Source organism: Sminthopsis crassicaudata, chromosome 4, assembly GCF_048593235.1.
Source record: "Sminthopsis crassicaudata isolate SCR6 chromosome 4, ASM4859323v1, whole genome shotgun sequence".
Classification (NCBI taxonomy): Eukaryota; Metazoa; Chordata; class Mammalia; order Dasyuromorphia; family Dasyuridae; genus Sminthopsis; species Sminthopsis crassicaudata.
Window position 1 is genome coordinate 52827089 of NC_133620.1, and position 16612 is coordinate 52843700.

The following is a 16612-nucleotide window of genomic DNA, read 5'->3' on the forward strand; positions in this document are numbered from 1 at the left end:
TTAACTGAGAAATTTGGTGATCTGTAGTAAGAACAAACCTAAACTATTAGAAGGACTCCTAGATTGAATCTGAAATATGAATAAGGCCAAGACATCTCTATGCAATCTATCAATAAACAAAGTCCATAGTAACTTGTTTATTCAAGTGGGGAAGAAGTGGAACTATCTGAGCCATTGAATGATATTTCATAGGAAATATATTTAGATTGGCTAATATTTGAGTCACACCTTATCAGTTTTAGAAAAAAAATAGCAAGCTAGAATAAAATAGCCTATCAGACAGAATCTAGCATTCAAGTATCTGGAAGGAGAGTGGAGAAAACAGCTCTAGCTAAACCCCTGATTACCTGATTTGGAGGGAAGGGGGTAGAAATGGAGAAGAAAAGAGCCTCTATGTTTCCCTCACTCTTAATCAGAAGAAAATCTTTTGGATTCCTAAAGGTCAAGAAACTTGAATTTCTCATTGACATCCTTGAAGTGTCCAGCAAAGTCTAGAGATAGGGTATATGCTGGAAGGTAAAAGAAACTATATATGCCAATGAAAAGCATCTTCACCACTCTACAAAGAGTTTATCTGTGACCTACATCCCAGGAAGGCCCCATCAAAGGGAAAAAAGGACTTTCAACTAAATAACTTTCAAGAGATAGGAGTTGTTCCTTTTGCAAATGTTCCATAAGTTCGAGCCCATTTTCCTTGGACTCTATGTTTTTATTGGAAATGTACCCCCAATTTTGAAGAAAGTATTTTGAATCAATTGTTTGATTATACCAACTTGGTAAATACTTGTTTCTAAATGTGAAATAAGGCTGTCTGGATAATTGATATCAATAGAAAATCATTTGGAAAAGTACACCAGAAAGTGCTCAAGACTAATAGGATTAGAAAAACCATGTACACATCCTCAAAATTTCCTGAAATCCTAAGGGAAAACATAGCAGCCAAGCTCTAGGATTCTTCTCTTCTTATATAGGACAATGAGTCTAGACCTATCTGTATTACCATAGTAAACTAGAATATCTTATTATTCATGCGTTATTATGGCTGTTCTACACAACCATGCCAATAGGCAGAAATCCAGAATGTCATTTCTATACTTATAAGCTATGTGTCCTTGTACCCTTGTACACTTAATCCTCCTTGCCTCAGTTTCCTCATCTGTAAAATGAACTGGAAAAGGAAATATCAAACAACTTAATAATTTTTGCCAAGAGAATCCCAAATGAGAGTCATAAAGAGGAAGATACAATTGAACAATAAAAACAACACACTAGTTAGATGCTAGTCCCCTCTCCTCCATCATTCTCCACATAATTCAGGGTGGGAGAAGCAAATAAAAGTTATATTCTAGTTCTGTTTGATCACAGTGATAGAGATAAAAGTTCCTAAGTATTTAACAAATTTTGACAATGCCATAATAGGTAATTCACAATAAATTTTGTTTAGGTTAGTTGTCTACATGGTCCTACTTAACTGAATAATTGATCACCCCTTTGACTTCTTGGTGTTCAGAAATTGTCCCTCTTTTGTCGCTCTCTCTGTCACAAACATCGGAGTGAGGGTGAGAACAAGAACAAAGGTTTGGAAAAGAAGTGAAAGGATTATGGTGAGCCATGAAAACATCCCTTATAACATCTCTAATGATGAAATTGATGTTTGACCTTGATTAAGTTTTTTTGAGTCTCTGGGTGCTAGTTTCCTTATTTCTAAAATAAAGAGGTTAAACTAGATGACTTCTAAAGTTTTATTTTTCCAGATAAAAATCTATGACTCTATAAAAAATGAAGATAATAAAGCCATCTTTTTTCATTAATCTCCCATTTCCCCCCCCAAAAAAAACCCCAAAAAACTTTTGCTTCATTGCCTTCTTTACTGTATATTTGAGCTTTTTATTTTAACTTTTAGTTTTTTTTTTTTTGCTTGTAAAAACTATAATATAGGTGTGTCAACTCTCTATTTAAGAGTTTGTGCAGGGTCTGGGGCTCTTGATGAGCCATCCCAGCCCTGTAGCTGACTTTGAGGGAACCTCCACCATTTAACTCCCTTTTACCACATGTGTATTTGTCCTGGCAGGGCCAGTTAATTAACATAAGATCACTCAGAGCAAACTCGTTCCCTCTTCCTGATAGCATCTAATAGAGCTCCTCAATTGAAAGGTAATCTCCTAGCAAATCTCATGTTGGCCATGGGGCAAAATCTTAGGACAATAGAGGAGTTGTTTATGGAATGTTCCAACCCTAGCAGAAAGGTCAGTCCCTCAATCAAACCCTTCTCCTTCCCAAAGCCTTCTTGTGACCTGATTTGCTTTTGGAAATTCATACAGTAAAGATCCTGACTCCCCTGCTGCTCTTCTCTAGTCTGGCTTGCCTATCACACCTGAGCCTTAAACAACAATCCATCTTTATAAATAGAGACATAAATAGAATGTGGGTAAATGAATCAAGGTTCACAGAAGTGCCTGAAATAGCATTAAAAATCCTTCAAATAACTTTTAGAGGTTCATTGAATTGGGTAGAAGAATATAGAAGGAGAAAGAGCCTAGAATCCCATACTCTGTTAGATATCTATCAGAGTCACATTGAGGTCACTTCTGGAAAGATGATGACTTGGTGCCTTCCATTTTAAACTATACTTTCTATGTACTAAATTCAGTTGCTTCCATGTTACTGAAAGAAATATAAGTGTGTTCGGTATCTTTTACATTTCTACCTTAAGTTTCACATCTTAGTTATGAGACTGTTCACAGGAAATGGGCTAAAACAATGTTTGTGAAACGAAGATGACTCAATTACTTTTACTATATTTTGTTTTGTCTTGTTTTTCCTAATATTATATTTAAATTTGCCACTTTACAGCAGCTATCCATTACTCCAAACAGTTGACTAACTCAAGAAAAGCCCAGTCACAGGATTCTATATTTAGAGCTGCCATCATATCTGATCCACCTATTTTACATACAGTTAAAGAAACTGAAGCCCAAAGTACAAAATACATTGCTGCAAGGTAATGAAAGTCTAAGAGCAGAGCCAGAATATGAATTGTAGTTATCTGATATAGATCTCATGTTATTTACACTAAAGTACTCCAGATTAAGAAGCTTTACATTGCATCTGAGAACAATGGATGCCAAAGTGGATAAAACCCAGATCCAAAAGAATTGTACTTGTGATTTTGGATAGATTTAAATTATCCAGTTCAATGCATCTAGTTGGGTCCATGCTAAAAATCTAGTCTCCATAATCATGCTGAAGAAAAGGTCAAGTAATTTTTTTAATAACTTGGGAATGTAAAATAATTAGGGAAGAAAGGAAGTTTCTTTATTTACCATTTTAAATTGTGCCTGCTATGGGGCAGCTAGCTGGCACAATCTGCCCTGGAGTCAGGAGAATCTAAGGTCTGACTCTGACCTCAGATGCTTAACATTTATTAGCTATGTAACTCTGGACAAATCACTTAACCCCAATTGTCTCAAATAAATAAACAGATAATTAAATAAATAGAATGGAAGAAAGAAAGGAAAAAAAGGATAGAGGAAGGAAAGAAAGAAGAAAAGAAAGAAGGAAGGAAATAGGACACTAGAAACAAAAGTGAATAATCCAATCTGTCATCCAGATGTTTCCAACATCTAGTTGTTCAAAGCCAAACATACATTAAAAAAAAAAAAAGATGGGATGATATTTGCTTTATATTTCACTATTTTCCTTTGGTCTTGTTGGGATTATCCAAAGGGGAACATGTGAAATGAGGTGGCTAGTGAAAAGAAGATTGGTCAAAACTGGGCATCAATTTTGACTCTTTCTTCTGCTTCTTTCACTCCCCACAGAAAGTTGCCAAAGACTGTCAATTCTATTTCTCCATTTACCTGTCAGTCAGTCAATAAATATCTATTAAGCATCTGTTATGCACCAGATAGTGCATTAAGTACTAGGGGAATTTAAAAGTATAGGGGAGCAAAATATAATTTTTACCTTTAAGGAGTTCACAGTCTAATGAGGGAGACAACAAGCAAACACAAACAAACTATATGCACAGGATCAATTAGGAATAATCAGTAGGAGGAAGGCACCAGAATTAAGAGGAATGAGGAAAAGGTTTCTCCAAAATACTCTGGGAACCTTTTTCTTTCTCTTCAGTCACATGTCTTCAACTCTAGTTGTGTCCTTTATTGCATCTTGCCTAGGGGGTGGCAATAGCTTCCTAATTGATCTCCATGCTTCTAATATTTTTACTCTTCATGTCATATTTTATATGACTGCCTGGACCCTTACTGTATCACAAGTGACCATGCTACTCTCCTTTTCAAAAACTTCAGTGACTCCCTATTGCTCATGGGAGCAGACAAACTCCTAATTACAGATACACAGAAACATAGAATTTGGGAATTGGAAAGTTGTCCTTTAATCCAGCCTATAAATCAATGAAATCCCCACTGACATGTATCAATAAGAAGTCATCACTCTGCATTAAAGCCTCCAAGGAAGAGAAACCCCACTATTTCTCAAAGCAGCAATGTTCATTTCTCTACAGGCAGTACCCTTGACTTCTTATCTATGACACCAATCTTTTTTTAGCTTTCTTTATGTGTTGCCTTCCTCCTTCAAATGTAAGCTTCTTGAGGACAGGGCCTGCCTTTTTTTTTTTTTTTTTTTTTTTTTTTTTTTTTTTTTTTTTTTTACTGTTTGTATTCCTGGCATATAGCCCAGTGCCTAGTATGCAAATAAATGCTTGTCTACTGACTAAAAGCCCATTTCACTTTTAAATAGTTCAAATTCTTAATAAATTTATTTTGTTTTGTTTTTCTAGATATCAAATTTTAATCTGCCATTTTGCAACTTCTTCCCATTACTCCTGATTCTGCCTCCTTGGACAGAGATAAAAAATCTATTCCCCCCTCCTCTTCATCATGTTTCTGATACTTGAAACTATCATTCTTTTCCTCCTTCTCTATAGGCTTCTATTCTGCAAAACAAACATGACCAGTTTCTTTATTCACTCTTCATATGACATAGATTCAAGGTCCTTCACTATCTTGATCACTTTCTTCTGGGCATTCTCCAGCTTATCAACATCCTTCTTATAAACCATAGCACCCAGAAATGAACACAATATTCTACAGAAAGCCTGACAAGGGCAGTGGGATTATCATCTCCCCATGCCCTTGTTAATGAAGACCAAGATCATGCCAGGTTTTTTGGCTGCCATATAATACCCCTGATTTTTATTTAACTTGCAGTCCACTAAAACTACTAAAACCAAGAACTTTCTTCCAAAATAACTGCTGTCTAAAAACCCTTCTATCCATCTTAAACTGGTGAGGCTATTATTTTGCATCCAAGAGTCCAATTTTACATATATCTTTATTGAATTCTATTTTATTAGATTCAGCTCAATATTTTAGCCTTGTCCAAAAGATCCAACCATCACCCATTGTGTTGGTTACCTCATCTAGCTTTGTGTCATCTGAAAATTTGATAAGCATGGGAGTTATGTCACTGATTCTGACATCAGAGTTACTAAATCAAAATTCTGCCTTTAGTAATTTTCTAATTGGGTGACATTGGGATCAATGGATTCAGTTTCTTCATCAGTAAAATGAAAGTATTTGATTATGTGACCAAAGAAGTACCTTCTAGTTCTTCTTCTATGATGATATGATAATGATTTTATTCTAGAGTTATTTCATCTAAGCATTCTTGTAGTTCAAAGATCTAGAAATATGAATTTCACTTCAGGCATGAGCATGCAGGGGACTGAAGCCTGGAAGAACAATATGTGGTTTTTTTTGTTTTGTTTTTTGTTTGTTTGTTTTTTCTCTCTCCTTCCCTAACTAGAAGTTTTTAAGCATAGACTGAATGACCCTCTTAATAGGAATGCTAAAGAGGAGATTTTGACTCAGATATGGATTGAACTGGATAGGTTTTGATGCCCCCTTCAAATTCCAAGACTGCAATTCTATGATGTGTTATGTGGGGGTTGATGTCGATATCATTTAGCACCCCCAAAATCTCACTCCCAAAAGATTGCTATTTATGATAAAGAAGATTCCCATTAGCTTTAATTTTCTACATTTTGTGATATCCTACAGTCACCAATTCACTATTTAATCCTCTATGAAACCTTGTCTGAGTAGATATAGATTACAGTGTCATTCTATGCTTCGATAATATAAGGAAAAACAAATTTTTTCCAAAGGCCTTGTTTTTCTTTGTGACCTGAGCAGTGTCTTATGAATAGCTTGCCTATGAAATGGGATTTGAAGGATAATCTATAAGATCCCCTCATCAAAAACTAAATTCCTTGTCAGTCTACATAGACAGACATCCTGACATTAAAGAAATCTTTATATGATTATTTGTATGTTGTATTCCTGTTTAAGGTTTTTTCCACTGAGATGTATTTTTGGTGGGTATGGTAATGAAGAAACACCAATGTTGATTCCATTCTTGTATCTTTAGATGAAAATGCATGTCATTCAGCTAATGAGTATAATTTTTAACCCTGATTCCCTTCTGTCTCTCCCACCATCATTTTGATCCATGTTTTTGTTTGACTTGGATCCTTCTGGAAAGCAGAATAGATAAGGTAGATAGACATATCAATAGATAGATATCTGATAGATAGATAGATTAATAGATAGATAGCTGATAGGTTAGATAGATAGACCAATAGATATCTACCTGATAAAGTAGATAGATAGATAGGACAAGTAAACATTTAAGTGCTTAATGTGCTAGACTTTGTGATAAGCACTGGGGACAAATAGAAGTAAGAATAGCAGTCTCTGTCCTTAATATCTGCGCCAGAAAGCTTGAAAAAACATGAAAGTTGGAAAGATTGCCATAGACCTTGATTGTCTCTCCTTTAGTGTCAAAGTTCTGAACATTTATTTGCGATTGGAATTTTATCTGTGTCCTTAAACAAAACAAAATAATAACCTACTGCTCCATAGCTCAGGCTCATATTACAAACTACTAGAAGAGAGCAGGACTGAGATTTATCAAGATTGGAGCGAGCAGGGATTTGGGAGTCTATTTTGAGATGCAATCATCCTGCAGGTTTTGCCCTTTATTCTTCACTACTTGGATAGCACTTGGAATTGGATCTTGAGCAAAATAAGGTTCAATAGTTTGATACATTTCATGAAGTCCTCTCTGAGCTTTGCTGACCCTCTAGACTTGTTTCTCCAGCATTGTTCAACAGCCTATTCACCCTGGAAGATCGATCCTTCCACCCCAAGTCTTTTTCTTTTGGAATTGTTCAAGAGAGAGGAAGTTGAATCATTCAGTAACCCTCGGGTATTAAAACACTGATTTGACAGTCAAAGATCTTGAGTCTAAACCTAATATTTCCTTTCCCTGTGACCAAGAGAAAAACATTTTGGGTCCCATTTGCTTCATATGCAAGATTGTAATAATACTATTTCTATGTCTTTCCTTAAAAGATTATTATAAGAAATGAGCCTCATTACCTTTTCAGTGTTATCAGAAAGTCTAAGAGTTTGAGGCTTGAGGTTTCATTAATAGTATTGCAGAGGAGTCCCAGCATAAGGAAAATGTAGGGAAGGAGGTGGGAGGGAGAAACAGAGAAAATGATAATTTTACATGTACATTGGATTATGAGCTTTTTGGTGTATATTCTTAGTACAGGACTTTTTAACCATTTTTCAGTCCCTTTTTCACCTGAAAAAATTTTTGTGACCATGGGTATGCAGATATACAAATCGAATATTTACTGATAATAAATCATAATTTTATGACCCCATATTCAGTTATAAGACTCCATATGGGATTACAAGCCACAACTTAAGAACCTGGGCCTTAGAACAATCATTTGAGGCATTCCAGTAGAAGTTATGTTCCTTGAGTGCAGAGGTTGTTTTTTGCCTTAGCATTCCTGGTTTTTATCATAGCACTTTTCACACTGATTATTATTAAATGTTTGTTAAATTTAGTTGAATCATCATTTTCTAGAACTGTAGTCCAACCAGATGAAATGATGTATCTAGAGTCATATAGCTATTAATAGTGAGATCCAGAAGCTAGACATAGGCCCCTCCCATTTATTCAGTAAAGTTGGAAATTGGAAGTTGGAGTTGGAAGTTTTGGAGTTAGAAGACTTAGGTTAAAATTTCTTTTCTGACATTTACTAATTGTGTGACTTTACATAAATTACTTTATTTTCCTGTTTTCTTAGCTTTAAAGTGTGTGTGTGTGTGTGTGTGTGTGTGTGTGTGTGTGTGTGTGTGTGTGTGAAGTCTCTATGAAGAGGACTGAATAATTGTTGGTATAGAAATGAGGCCTTCTCAGATAAAATTGAAAATAATGTCCTTTCCTGACACAGAGATCAGGCACACTGATTCTTTGTATGGATATTTATATTTAACAAAACTAGAGTCAGAAGAAATCTTTTTAAGTCAATAGACATTCTGGGTGGGGAAAAGAGAGAAAGGGGGCAAAAAAGAGAAGGATTTCTTGCACTTTTTGATATGAAGAAAGGACAATAAACAGAAAAGTACTCATTGAATCTGCCAGTGGTTATGCTAATTGCTGAGGATACAAAAATATGGTATTGATATCTAAGATACATAGGTAACTAAGAGAAATATATAAGATCAAGAGCCATTTCCAATAGATAATTTTTATAATTAATCAAAAGAATTACAAACTATTAACAACCATGTGAAAGATTGTTCTGAATAACTAACAATAATATAAATGCAAATCAAAAAACTCTGTGGTTTTTGTCTTACATCTAGCAAATCAACAAACATAGCAAAAATGGTAATAGTTAATACAGGGGTGTTGTAGTAAGACAGGAAGTTAAATAATGCAGTGAATAAAGTACTATATCTGGATTCCAGAGGGGTAGTTCAGTTCTAGTTCCAGAAATTTGTAGTCTTGGTGTGATCCAGGGCAAGTAATATGCCCACTGTCTGTCTCAGTTTCATTATCTCTTAAATGGAAATGAAAATAAAACCCATCTCCCACAGTTGTTATGAAAATAAAATGATATATATGCAAAGGGCTTTGCAAAGTTTAAAGAACTATATAAATTCAACCTATTACTAATACACTGTTAGAGCTGTGATGTGTTCTAACTATTCTGAAAAGTAATAAGGAATGATTTTTTTAAAGTACTGAAATGGACATACATTTTGTCAAAGATTTCACTGCTGCATATGTATCCAAAAGAGGTCAAAGATTGAAAAAAGGGATTTATATGTACCAAAATATTGATAACATCACTAACTAGAAACATATTGATACTTATTGATTATGGAATGTATAAAAATGTAAAGGGATTTTAGCATGCTAAAATTATAATTGTGAAAAAAACAGAATATAAGAAGATATGAATGATGAAAATTGAAATAAATAAAATCAAGAAAACAATGTGCTTAATTTAAATAGAAAAAACAAAAATCAATACTGGTAGTTAATAATAATGACCAAACAGCCTGAAGAAGAGATGAGAATATGTACCTTCCTTCACTCTTTGCCGAAGTAGGGTATCCCTAATGTGCAACACTGCATCTCCTATCATTCTTGGTTCATATGTTGATGAATAATGCTCAACTCCTTTTTTCTCTATCTTTTTTTTAAAAAAGTCTTTGTTAAAGAACCCAAATGGTACCTACCTCTGATTAAAGGATGGATATATTTGGAAATGAAATTTATATAAAACTTTCAAGTTCAATCCCAAAGAATGTCAGGGTAGAGAAAATCCTTGAAAATAAAGCACAATTTTAAGTTTGGGGTTTTGTTTCATTCTAGTCAGGCTAACCATCCTTTTTCATGATGCCCACTTCACCAATAAAAACTATCTTCTCCTTTTTCTCTATTCTGCCATCCATGGAATACATTAATTTGACATACCAGGAACATTGTAGGTAAATTAAGTATGTGATTCATGGTGAAGTACATAATTATTTTCATGGAAGAATCCTTCTGTGGATGTGATGGGGTCTTTAGAAATAGAGGCCTTTCCCTGGCCTATCTGGACATGTAGAAACTCTCTTTGGCCATATTTACATTTATTTTTCTTCCTCCCTTATATATCCAAATAAATCCAAGAATATATCAAGGTTGCCACCCTTGATCCCAAATAAAAAAAAGAGACAGTAGATTTTAAAGAAGTTTTTAATGTCATTTCAATAATCTTATATTGGAGTAGGGATCTCATTCATTTTTACTCCCATAAGTCTTGCTATATTCTCTGACTGATCCTTATCCATAGTCACCAGCAGAGAGCTACAGAGTTTTAGTTATTTTCATTCACCAGATTGGCTTGTTTTTTTTTTATTTGCTTGCATAAATTATAAACAACAACACAAAATCACACAACATAGAATCTAGAATAGAGAGGACGTGTTTCCTCTGGCCTTGGGGACATTATGTCCAAGGTTCCTTTTGCTTCCCCACAAGTGAAGCCAAGTCTTACAACAATTCCCTTTTGGAGAAATGGAGGCCAACCCAACTTCCCCACTGCTCCCATTTCCTTGTTTGGGTTTTCCAGGAGGCCTCCTGGCAAGGAAATATCTCACTCTAGCACCACATTTGGGGAAGAGGGTGTGGAACCATATCCTTATGTGCAATGGCTATTGAGTTGAGTATAGCCATGGTCAGAAAAGTGACTCCAAAGGATATTGCCACTGGTTTCCATCAAAATTGTCTCTTGAGGATTCCTTGAGTTACTGGATATTGTTGAGAAATAAAATCTCCAGGACTATAGCCCCTCCTCCACATCTGAGATATCATCTTTAAAATCCGGGGCTCTACAATTGGAAACCAGGTAGGTAATGTTGCCCAAAGGCCTAAGGCTGAAGAAAAGTCATTCTGCTCTCCTCCCAGAGCTGCATCTTCATATTAATCCAACAGTAGTGAAAGCCTTCTATATTGAATAACAATAGCACAGATTGGTATTGCACCCCTCTTTATTTGCTTTTCAATAAGGATTAAGCTTCAGTGCTCCTGGGTGAGGTAGGTAAGTTCCATCAGCCTCATGCCATACTGGAGGAAGCCGCAGCCCAATGAGGTTAAAAGACTTGCCCAATTATCCAGCAGCTGAGTGTTGTCATTAATCATCCTGGCTCTGAGCTCCCCACTAATGTTATGAAACATTGTTCTCTCCCAACTAAGCCACTAGTTAACTGGGGGCCCTGTCAACAAGGACCGATCACTTTTCAGAACTCAACCCCTAGCAATGAAAACTAAACAAACTATAACCAGACTAGATGACTCGGCAATCCTGCCCTGGCCAACAAATCTCCAACTAAAAATAAAGTTTATAAAAGTAAATTATCTCATTTATAACTTAAGTGCATCAAGCATTTCCTTAAATAGAGTTCACACTGAAAATAAAGTTACTTTCGCTGTACAGTTGCTGCCTGTTACAATTAGGAATAAACTTTGATGATAAAGTATGAAAGGTTACACACACTCACACACACGTCCATCTGTCTATGGGTACATAGACGGAGAGACGCATGCAACTCTTGCCAAGAGCTTCCCCAAAACAGTGGGAAGTTGTTAGGAGTCTCTAGGTATCTAATTTGCATGAGAATGTCTATATTAAAAGTCCCTGTCCTTAATGATAAACACGTCTTCATATCTAATGCTATGACTCTTATAGAAACATTAAACTATGCAATCCATAACGTATTCAGTCTTTGGAAATGCTGGGCTATACCATATTGTTATTATACAGCATCCCCAAGAAAGGCCCCTCCCCCACCCCCTTCTTCCCTAACCTCCCAAACTAAGGCCTGTTGACCCCTGGTTTAATATGCTTGTGTCACTTGGGAGCCTAGCCACTGGATTCTAAGGGTGGACTCAAGAAGTGAAATAAGAACTCTGCATGGAGTACAGGTGGTCGATGGGGTTCCCCACCCGGGACTGCAGGGGCCCAGCTTCAGAGGTTGCTAGGAAACAGTCACCCAGGTTACTGAGGGAGGTGTCATCACTATCTAGGTCATGGAAAAGGGGCTCAGCACCTGAAATGGAAATAAAACATCAACATGAAGTTCACCTTTTATTGCTAGAAAAATACAAATCAATTCAATGAATATTTATCAAGGAAAGACTATATATGCTGACAAAAGTAGCTGTTTAACAATAGTTCTCAAGAATCTGGCTGCTGTGAAATAGTATCTAATAAATATTTACATATTAAAAGAAATTATAATAGAGAGTTAAACTGAATATAGCCATGTGCCACTACACGTGGTCCAAGGGGATGAGCAACATAACTCATGATCTCTGCTCAAAAGAAGGCATGCTGCTCCATCCTTAAAGCTCTCCTTCTAACTCACAATAGCACAACTTTTGAATATTTATTGTTACCGACATACATCCATATTACACCACCTCATCTCCCTTTACAGTAAAGATTGAACTTCAACATTCCTGGATGCAATCAGCTTCATCCCACACAGGAAGAAGCTAATATCCAAAGAGGTTAAGTGATCGGTCCATACATCTAGGCAGTGTTCACTAGAATTGCTATTCAAGTTTTCACATGAAGAAGGTTGGACCTAGAAAATGATACTCTATTAATGGCAAAATAACAGGAAAGAACTCTATGAATGAGTAGTAAAGCTTCAAGAGAATTTCATGTTCTATTCAATGAATATTTAATAGCTAGCTTAGGGATTATATAGCACTTTTTAAAGTTTTAAACATAAAAAGCTGGCAAAGTGCTTTACAAATATTGCTTCATTTTATTCTGACAACCCTAGGAGAGAAGTGCTGTTTTAAAATTGTATGTTATAACTACTTTATGCAGTATTTCTGTTATAGAGTATAGTATATTTTTAATTGTATATTATTTTACAAACATGATTTATTTCATTACTTTTACATTTATCATTTTACAAAGGAGGAAACCAATGAAGTCAGAGGTTAAGTGACTTTTCTGGAGTCTGTAGCTAGTGTCTGAGTCAGAATTTGAACTCTGGTCCTTCATATTCTATAACCCGTGACTCTATCCCTTCAATCACATAGCTGCCTCATTTACTTAGTGGCCACAATACAACCCTAGATTCTTTGAGAAATGAAAAGAAATAGATGACTTTGTCCATGAGACAAGAGATAACTCTACACAATAACTAGAGAAAAAGTATGCCCTTTGAATCTGAGTAAAGGGAAGTAAACTGGAGGAACCCAGCAAAAATATGCATGCCCCTGGAATAGTTTCATGATTTAATGAAGGACTCTACTGGTATCTGCTACCAGACAGCAGAGGGTGCTGGTGCCATACAGCAATTGGATGTGTAAGGACACCAGTGAACAAAGAAAGTTGACTTAAGGTCCATAATTTGTGGTTGATGTTGCCACCATACCCATGGTTTGATGTGCCCTCCTGCCTGAAAAAAAAAGTTATATTTAATCTTAGCAACAATTCTTTACTACATTTTACAGAATATTGGTCAATATGAATTCTTCTTTGTAGAAAGCTAATGTTCTACATCCATTACATCCATTAATCTCATTTTCCTTTGCTAGAGAGCAACTTTAGGATTCAAACCTGGTTCTTACACCTGGTTTCTATCCACTAATTTACTAAAACTTATTTAAATGGCAAGTAGAGAAGATGAGTGATTTTCTGTAGTTATTTAGAACTGGATCAGAGAAGATTTTCTATAGATTGAGTGTACTCAACATATAAATCTAATATAATTTGGAAGAAACTTTTTCACCATTAAAGGTTGATTTATAGTCCTTGGATTATGTTAGAACACTTGCTAGCATTCACCGTGAAAAAGGCGAGTAGCAAAACTACTGCTTATGTATCTATTCTCAGAGGTAATTATTTGCTCAATTAAAGAATCTTACCTTGATCAGAGGCATTTTTGCTAGAAATTATTTAATGAGCTGCTCTACTCAGCCAATTCTGGTTGATTTGAAAATTCAGTTGCATTGTTGAAATAGAAATAGTCATGCTCTTAGGTGGCCCAGTGGGTAGAGTGCCATATTTAAGAGTCAAAAAGAGTTGTGTTCATAATCTGGTCTCAGACACTTACTAGAAGTTTAGTAGTGGGCCAATCACTTAACCTTGCTCAGGAAGCAGCCTGATAAAGGAAATATGGAAAAACCTATTTGCAAGTAGAGAGAATTTCTTGAATTCAATCCTGGTAGCATTTTGACTATTTTACCATAAGGGTGCATGTGATCTCCAGGCATCTGAGGTGGGGTGAGCCCTTGTCGAAAGGGATCTGAGTTGTACACACTCTGTTCAATGGCCAAGAGCTGCTGTGGGGTTGGAAGTGCAGTATAGGGATTCATGATCCCTTCCATTCCAGTATTTCCTCCACCATTTGTCTGAGCTGTAGGACAAAGAAGGAAAGATCATTCTCAAGGTTCTGGAAGAAAAGAGGGATTATTCTGGTTTTGTCTCACTCAATAATTTGCCATCTATTGTAATGAGTATTTTTCACTAGAATATAATCTCCTTGAGGATAGGGACTGTCTTAATTTCTGCTTGTTATTTGTATTTCCCAACACTTAGCACAGTGTTTTGTCACACAGTAAGTACTTAATAAATGATGATCCACTTGATTTGCTTCTCAGTGTGGGTGTAACATATTGTTAACTCTCCCAAAGCTCCCTTCTGGGGTAGGTAGGGAACTGAACCAGATGACCTCAGATCAGGCCCTCACCTTGTCATATCATTATAACCAACATTCTAAGTCTCTTTTTAAATCTACAATTAAAAAGGTGATAAATAATTGCCATCTGCCATAGTGTTTTGATGTCTATAGAGCTTTTATAGGAGGATCTCTTGGGAACTTCAAATTAATGGATCCTAGATACACCAAGCACTTCTGCTCCCATAGTCCTTTGAGGCATCCTTTCCCATTGCTGTACTTAATTTAGGGTAGCCATCTTTCAAAGTCCTCTTAACAATGCCTTGAATTTAAACTTGCCCAAGTTCTGATCCATTGGGAATTATTATTATTATTTTATTATTAGTAGTAACTAAAATTTATTAAGAATTTACTGTGTGACAAACATTGTGCTAAGTCATAGGGATGCAAAATAGGGCAAAAGACAGTCCATGTACTTAAGGAGCTTAAAGTCTAATATAAAAAAATGTGCAAATGGCTTTGTACATATAAGCTATATGCAGAATAAAATGAAGATTAATAATTATTAGAACCTGAAATCAAAAAATCAAATCTTTGCTATGATGCCTCCTACTTGTATGACCTTTGATATGTCACTTTAGCTTGACAGGTTTCAGGTTTCTTGTCTATAAAATGACAAGGTTGAACTAAATGGTCTCTGAGGTCTTTTCCAAATCTAGAACTATAAGAACTTCTAGAATGTATAATTTTGTAGCAGAGAACCTGATTGGAATTTCAGTTTTGATGCTAAATCTCCGTGTAACTTGGGAACATGTTACATTATCTATCTGGATCTCAGCTTTCTTATCTATAGAATAAGCTGTTTGGACTAGACAACCTCTGTTCTTTCCTATAATCCTAATTCACTCTTCAAAATAGCCTTTTGATTATACAGAAATGATAGGCTTATATACAGAGCCAGACCTCAAACATGGTCTTTTTTCCAACAGACCATGTAGGATAGTAAGCTGAAGATGCATTAAATGCCCAACATTTTTGTCAGCTTTTGTATTACTTCCTTTTCCAGTGCATCTCTCCTTTGATAATGACAGTAATCCTAATTTAAGAGGTAAATGACAAAGAAATTCACTGGCTCTAGAATGCTTCTGAGTTACAAATGGCAAAGTTAGGACCACACATTGTAATCTAGAACCACATTCAGTTCAATATTTAGTAGAAATACATAGTACCAAAGAGATCTTGATAAAAGAGCCATCCTAAATTATAGGAGCTATATTGAGGAAGATGAAAATAAGCAGGTCTTCAGAGGGAATGCTACTCTTTCACTAATTATATGGGGGGATCCTAATTATATAAAGCAGCTTCCACTCATACACATATGGCATTGTCCCCATCACAGACATGCTAGAGCAGGTGCCAAGCCACATGTCTTAGCATGCCCAGTTCATACTCAAGAATGAGAATCACACTAATTCAAGAATTCTTAAATTCATTGCCTTGAATAACCGCCTTGCAGAATCAGGAAATACCTTTTTATTATCACAAAACAAAGTAATACAAAAATTTTTGTAAGACTTTTATGTTACTGAAAGCATCTTAATGAAAGATCATGAGTTTTTCCTTTCTTTAAGGAAGGGAAAAGCATTTATATAGTATCCATTATGTGCCTTTATTAATATTATCTAATTTGATGCTCACAATAACCTGGGAGGAAGGTGTTGGAATCCACCCAATTTTATAGTTGACAAAACTGAGGCAAACAGAGCTTAAGTGACATGCCTAGGGTCGTACAGCTAATAAGTATCTGAGCCTACGTTCAAAATCAGATTTTCCTGACTTCAGGCCCAGCACTTCATCCATTTCACCATTTAGCCATCTCATACTACATTAGCCCAGAAAAAGAATCTTATCGGGAATGGACAAGCACAGAAGATAATGACAACAAGGAATTAATGGTTAACAGCATAATAAATAAGCTGCTGCTGCCATCATTAGTTATGCATTCTGCACTCTGAAGCTCTGCCACAACT

At 35.7% G+C, this 16612-nt stretch overlaps 1 protein-coding gene across 2 annotated transcripts in view; it reads right to left on the reverse strand.

The window, feature by feature from the left end:
• Positions 1-9943: 9943 nt before the first annotated feature.
• The window catches only part of LMX1A (LIM homeobox transcription factor 1 alpha), a 185839-nt gene continuing 179170 nt past the window's right edge, over positions 9944-16612 (reverse strand). For both annotated transcript variants that reach the window (XM_074266479.1, XM_074266478.1), the window contains 2 exons: positions 14151-14321; positions 9944-11990 (listed from right to left, as the gene is read on the reverse strand). In XM_074266479.1, the coding sequence (XP_074122580.1) occupies positions 11830-11990; positions 14151-14321 (332 nt within the window). In that variant the 3' untranslated portion in view covers positions 9944-11829. The remainder of the gene's footprint in view (positions 11991-14150; positions 14322-16612) is intronic.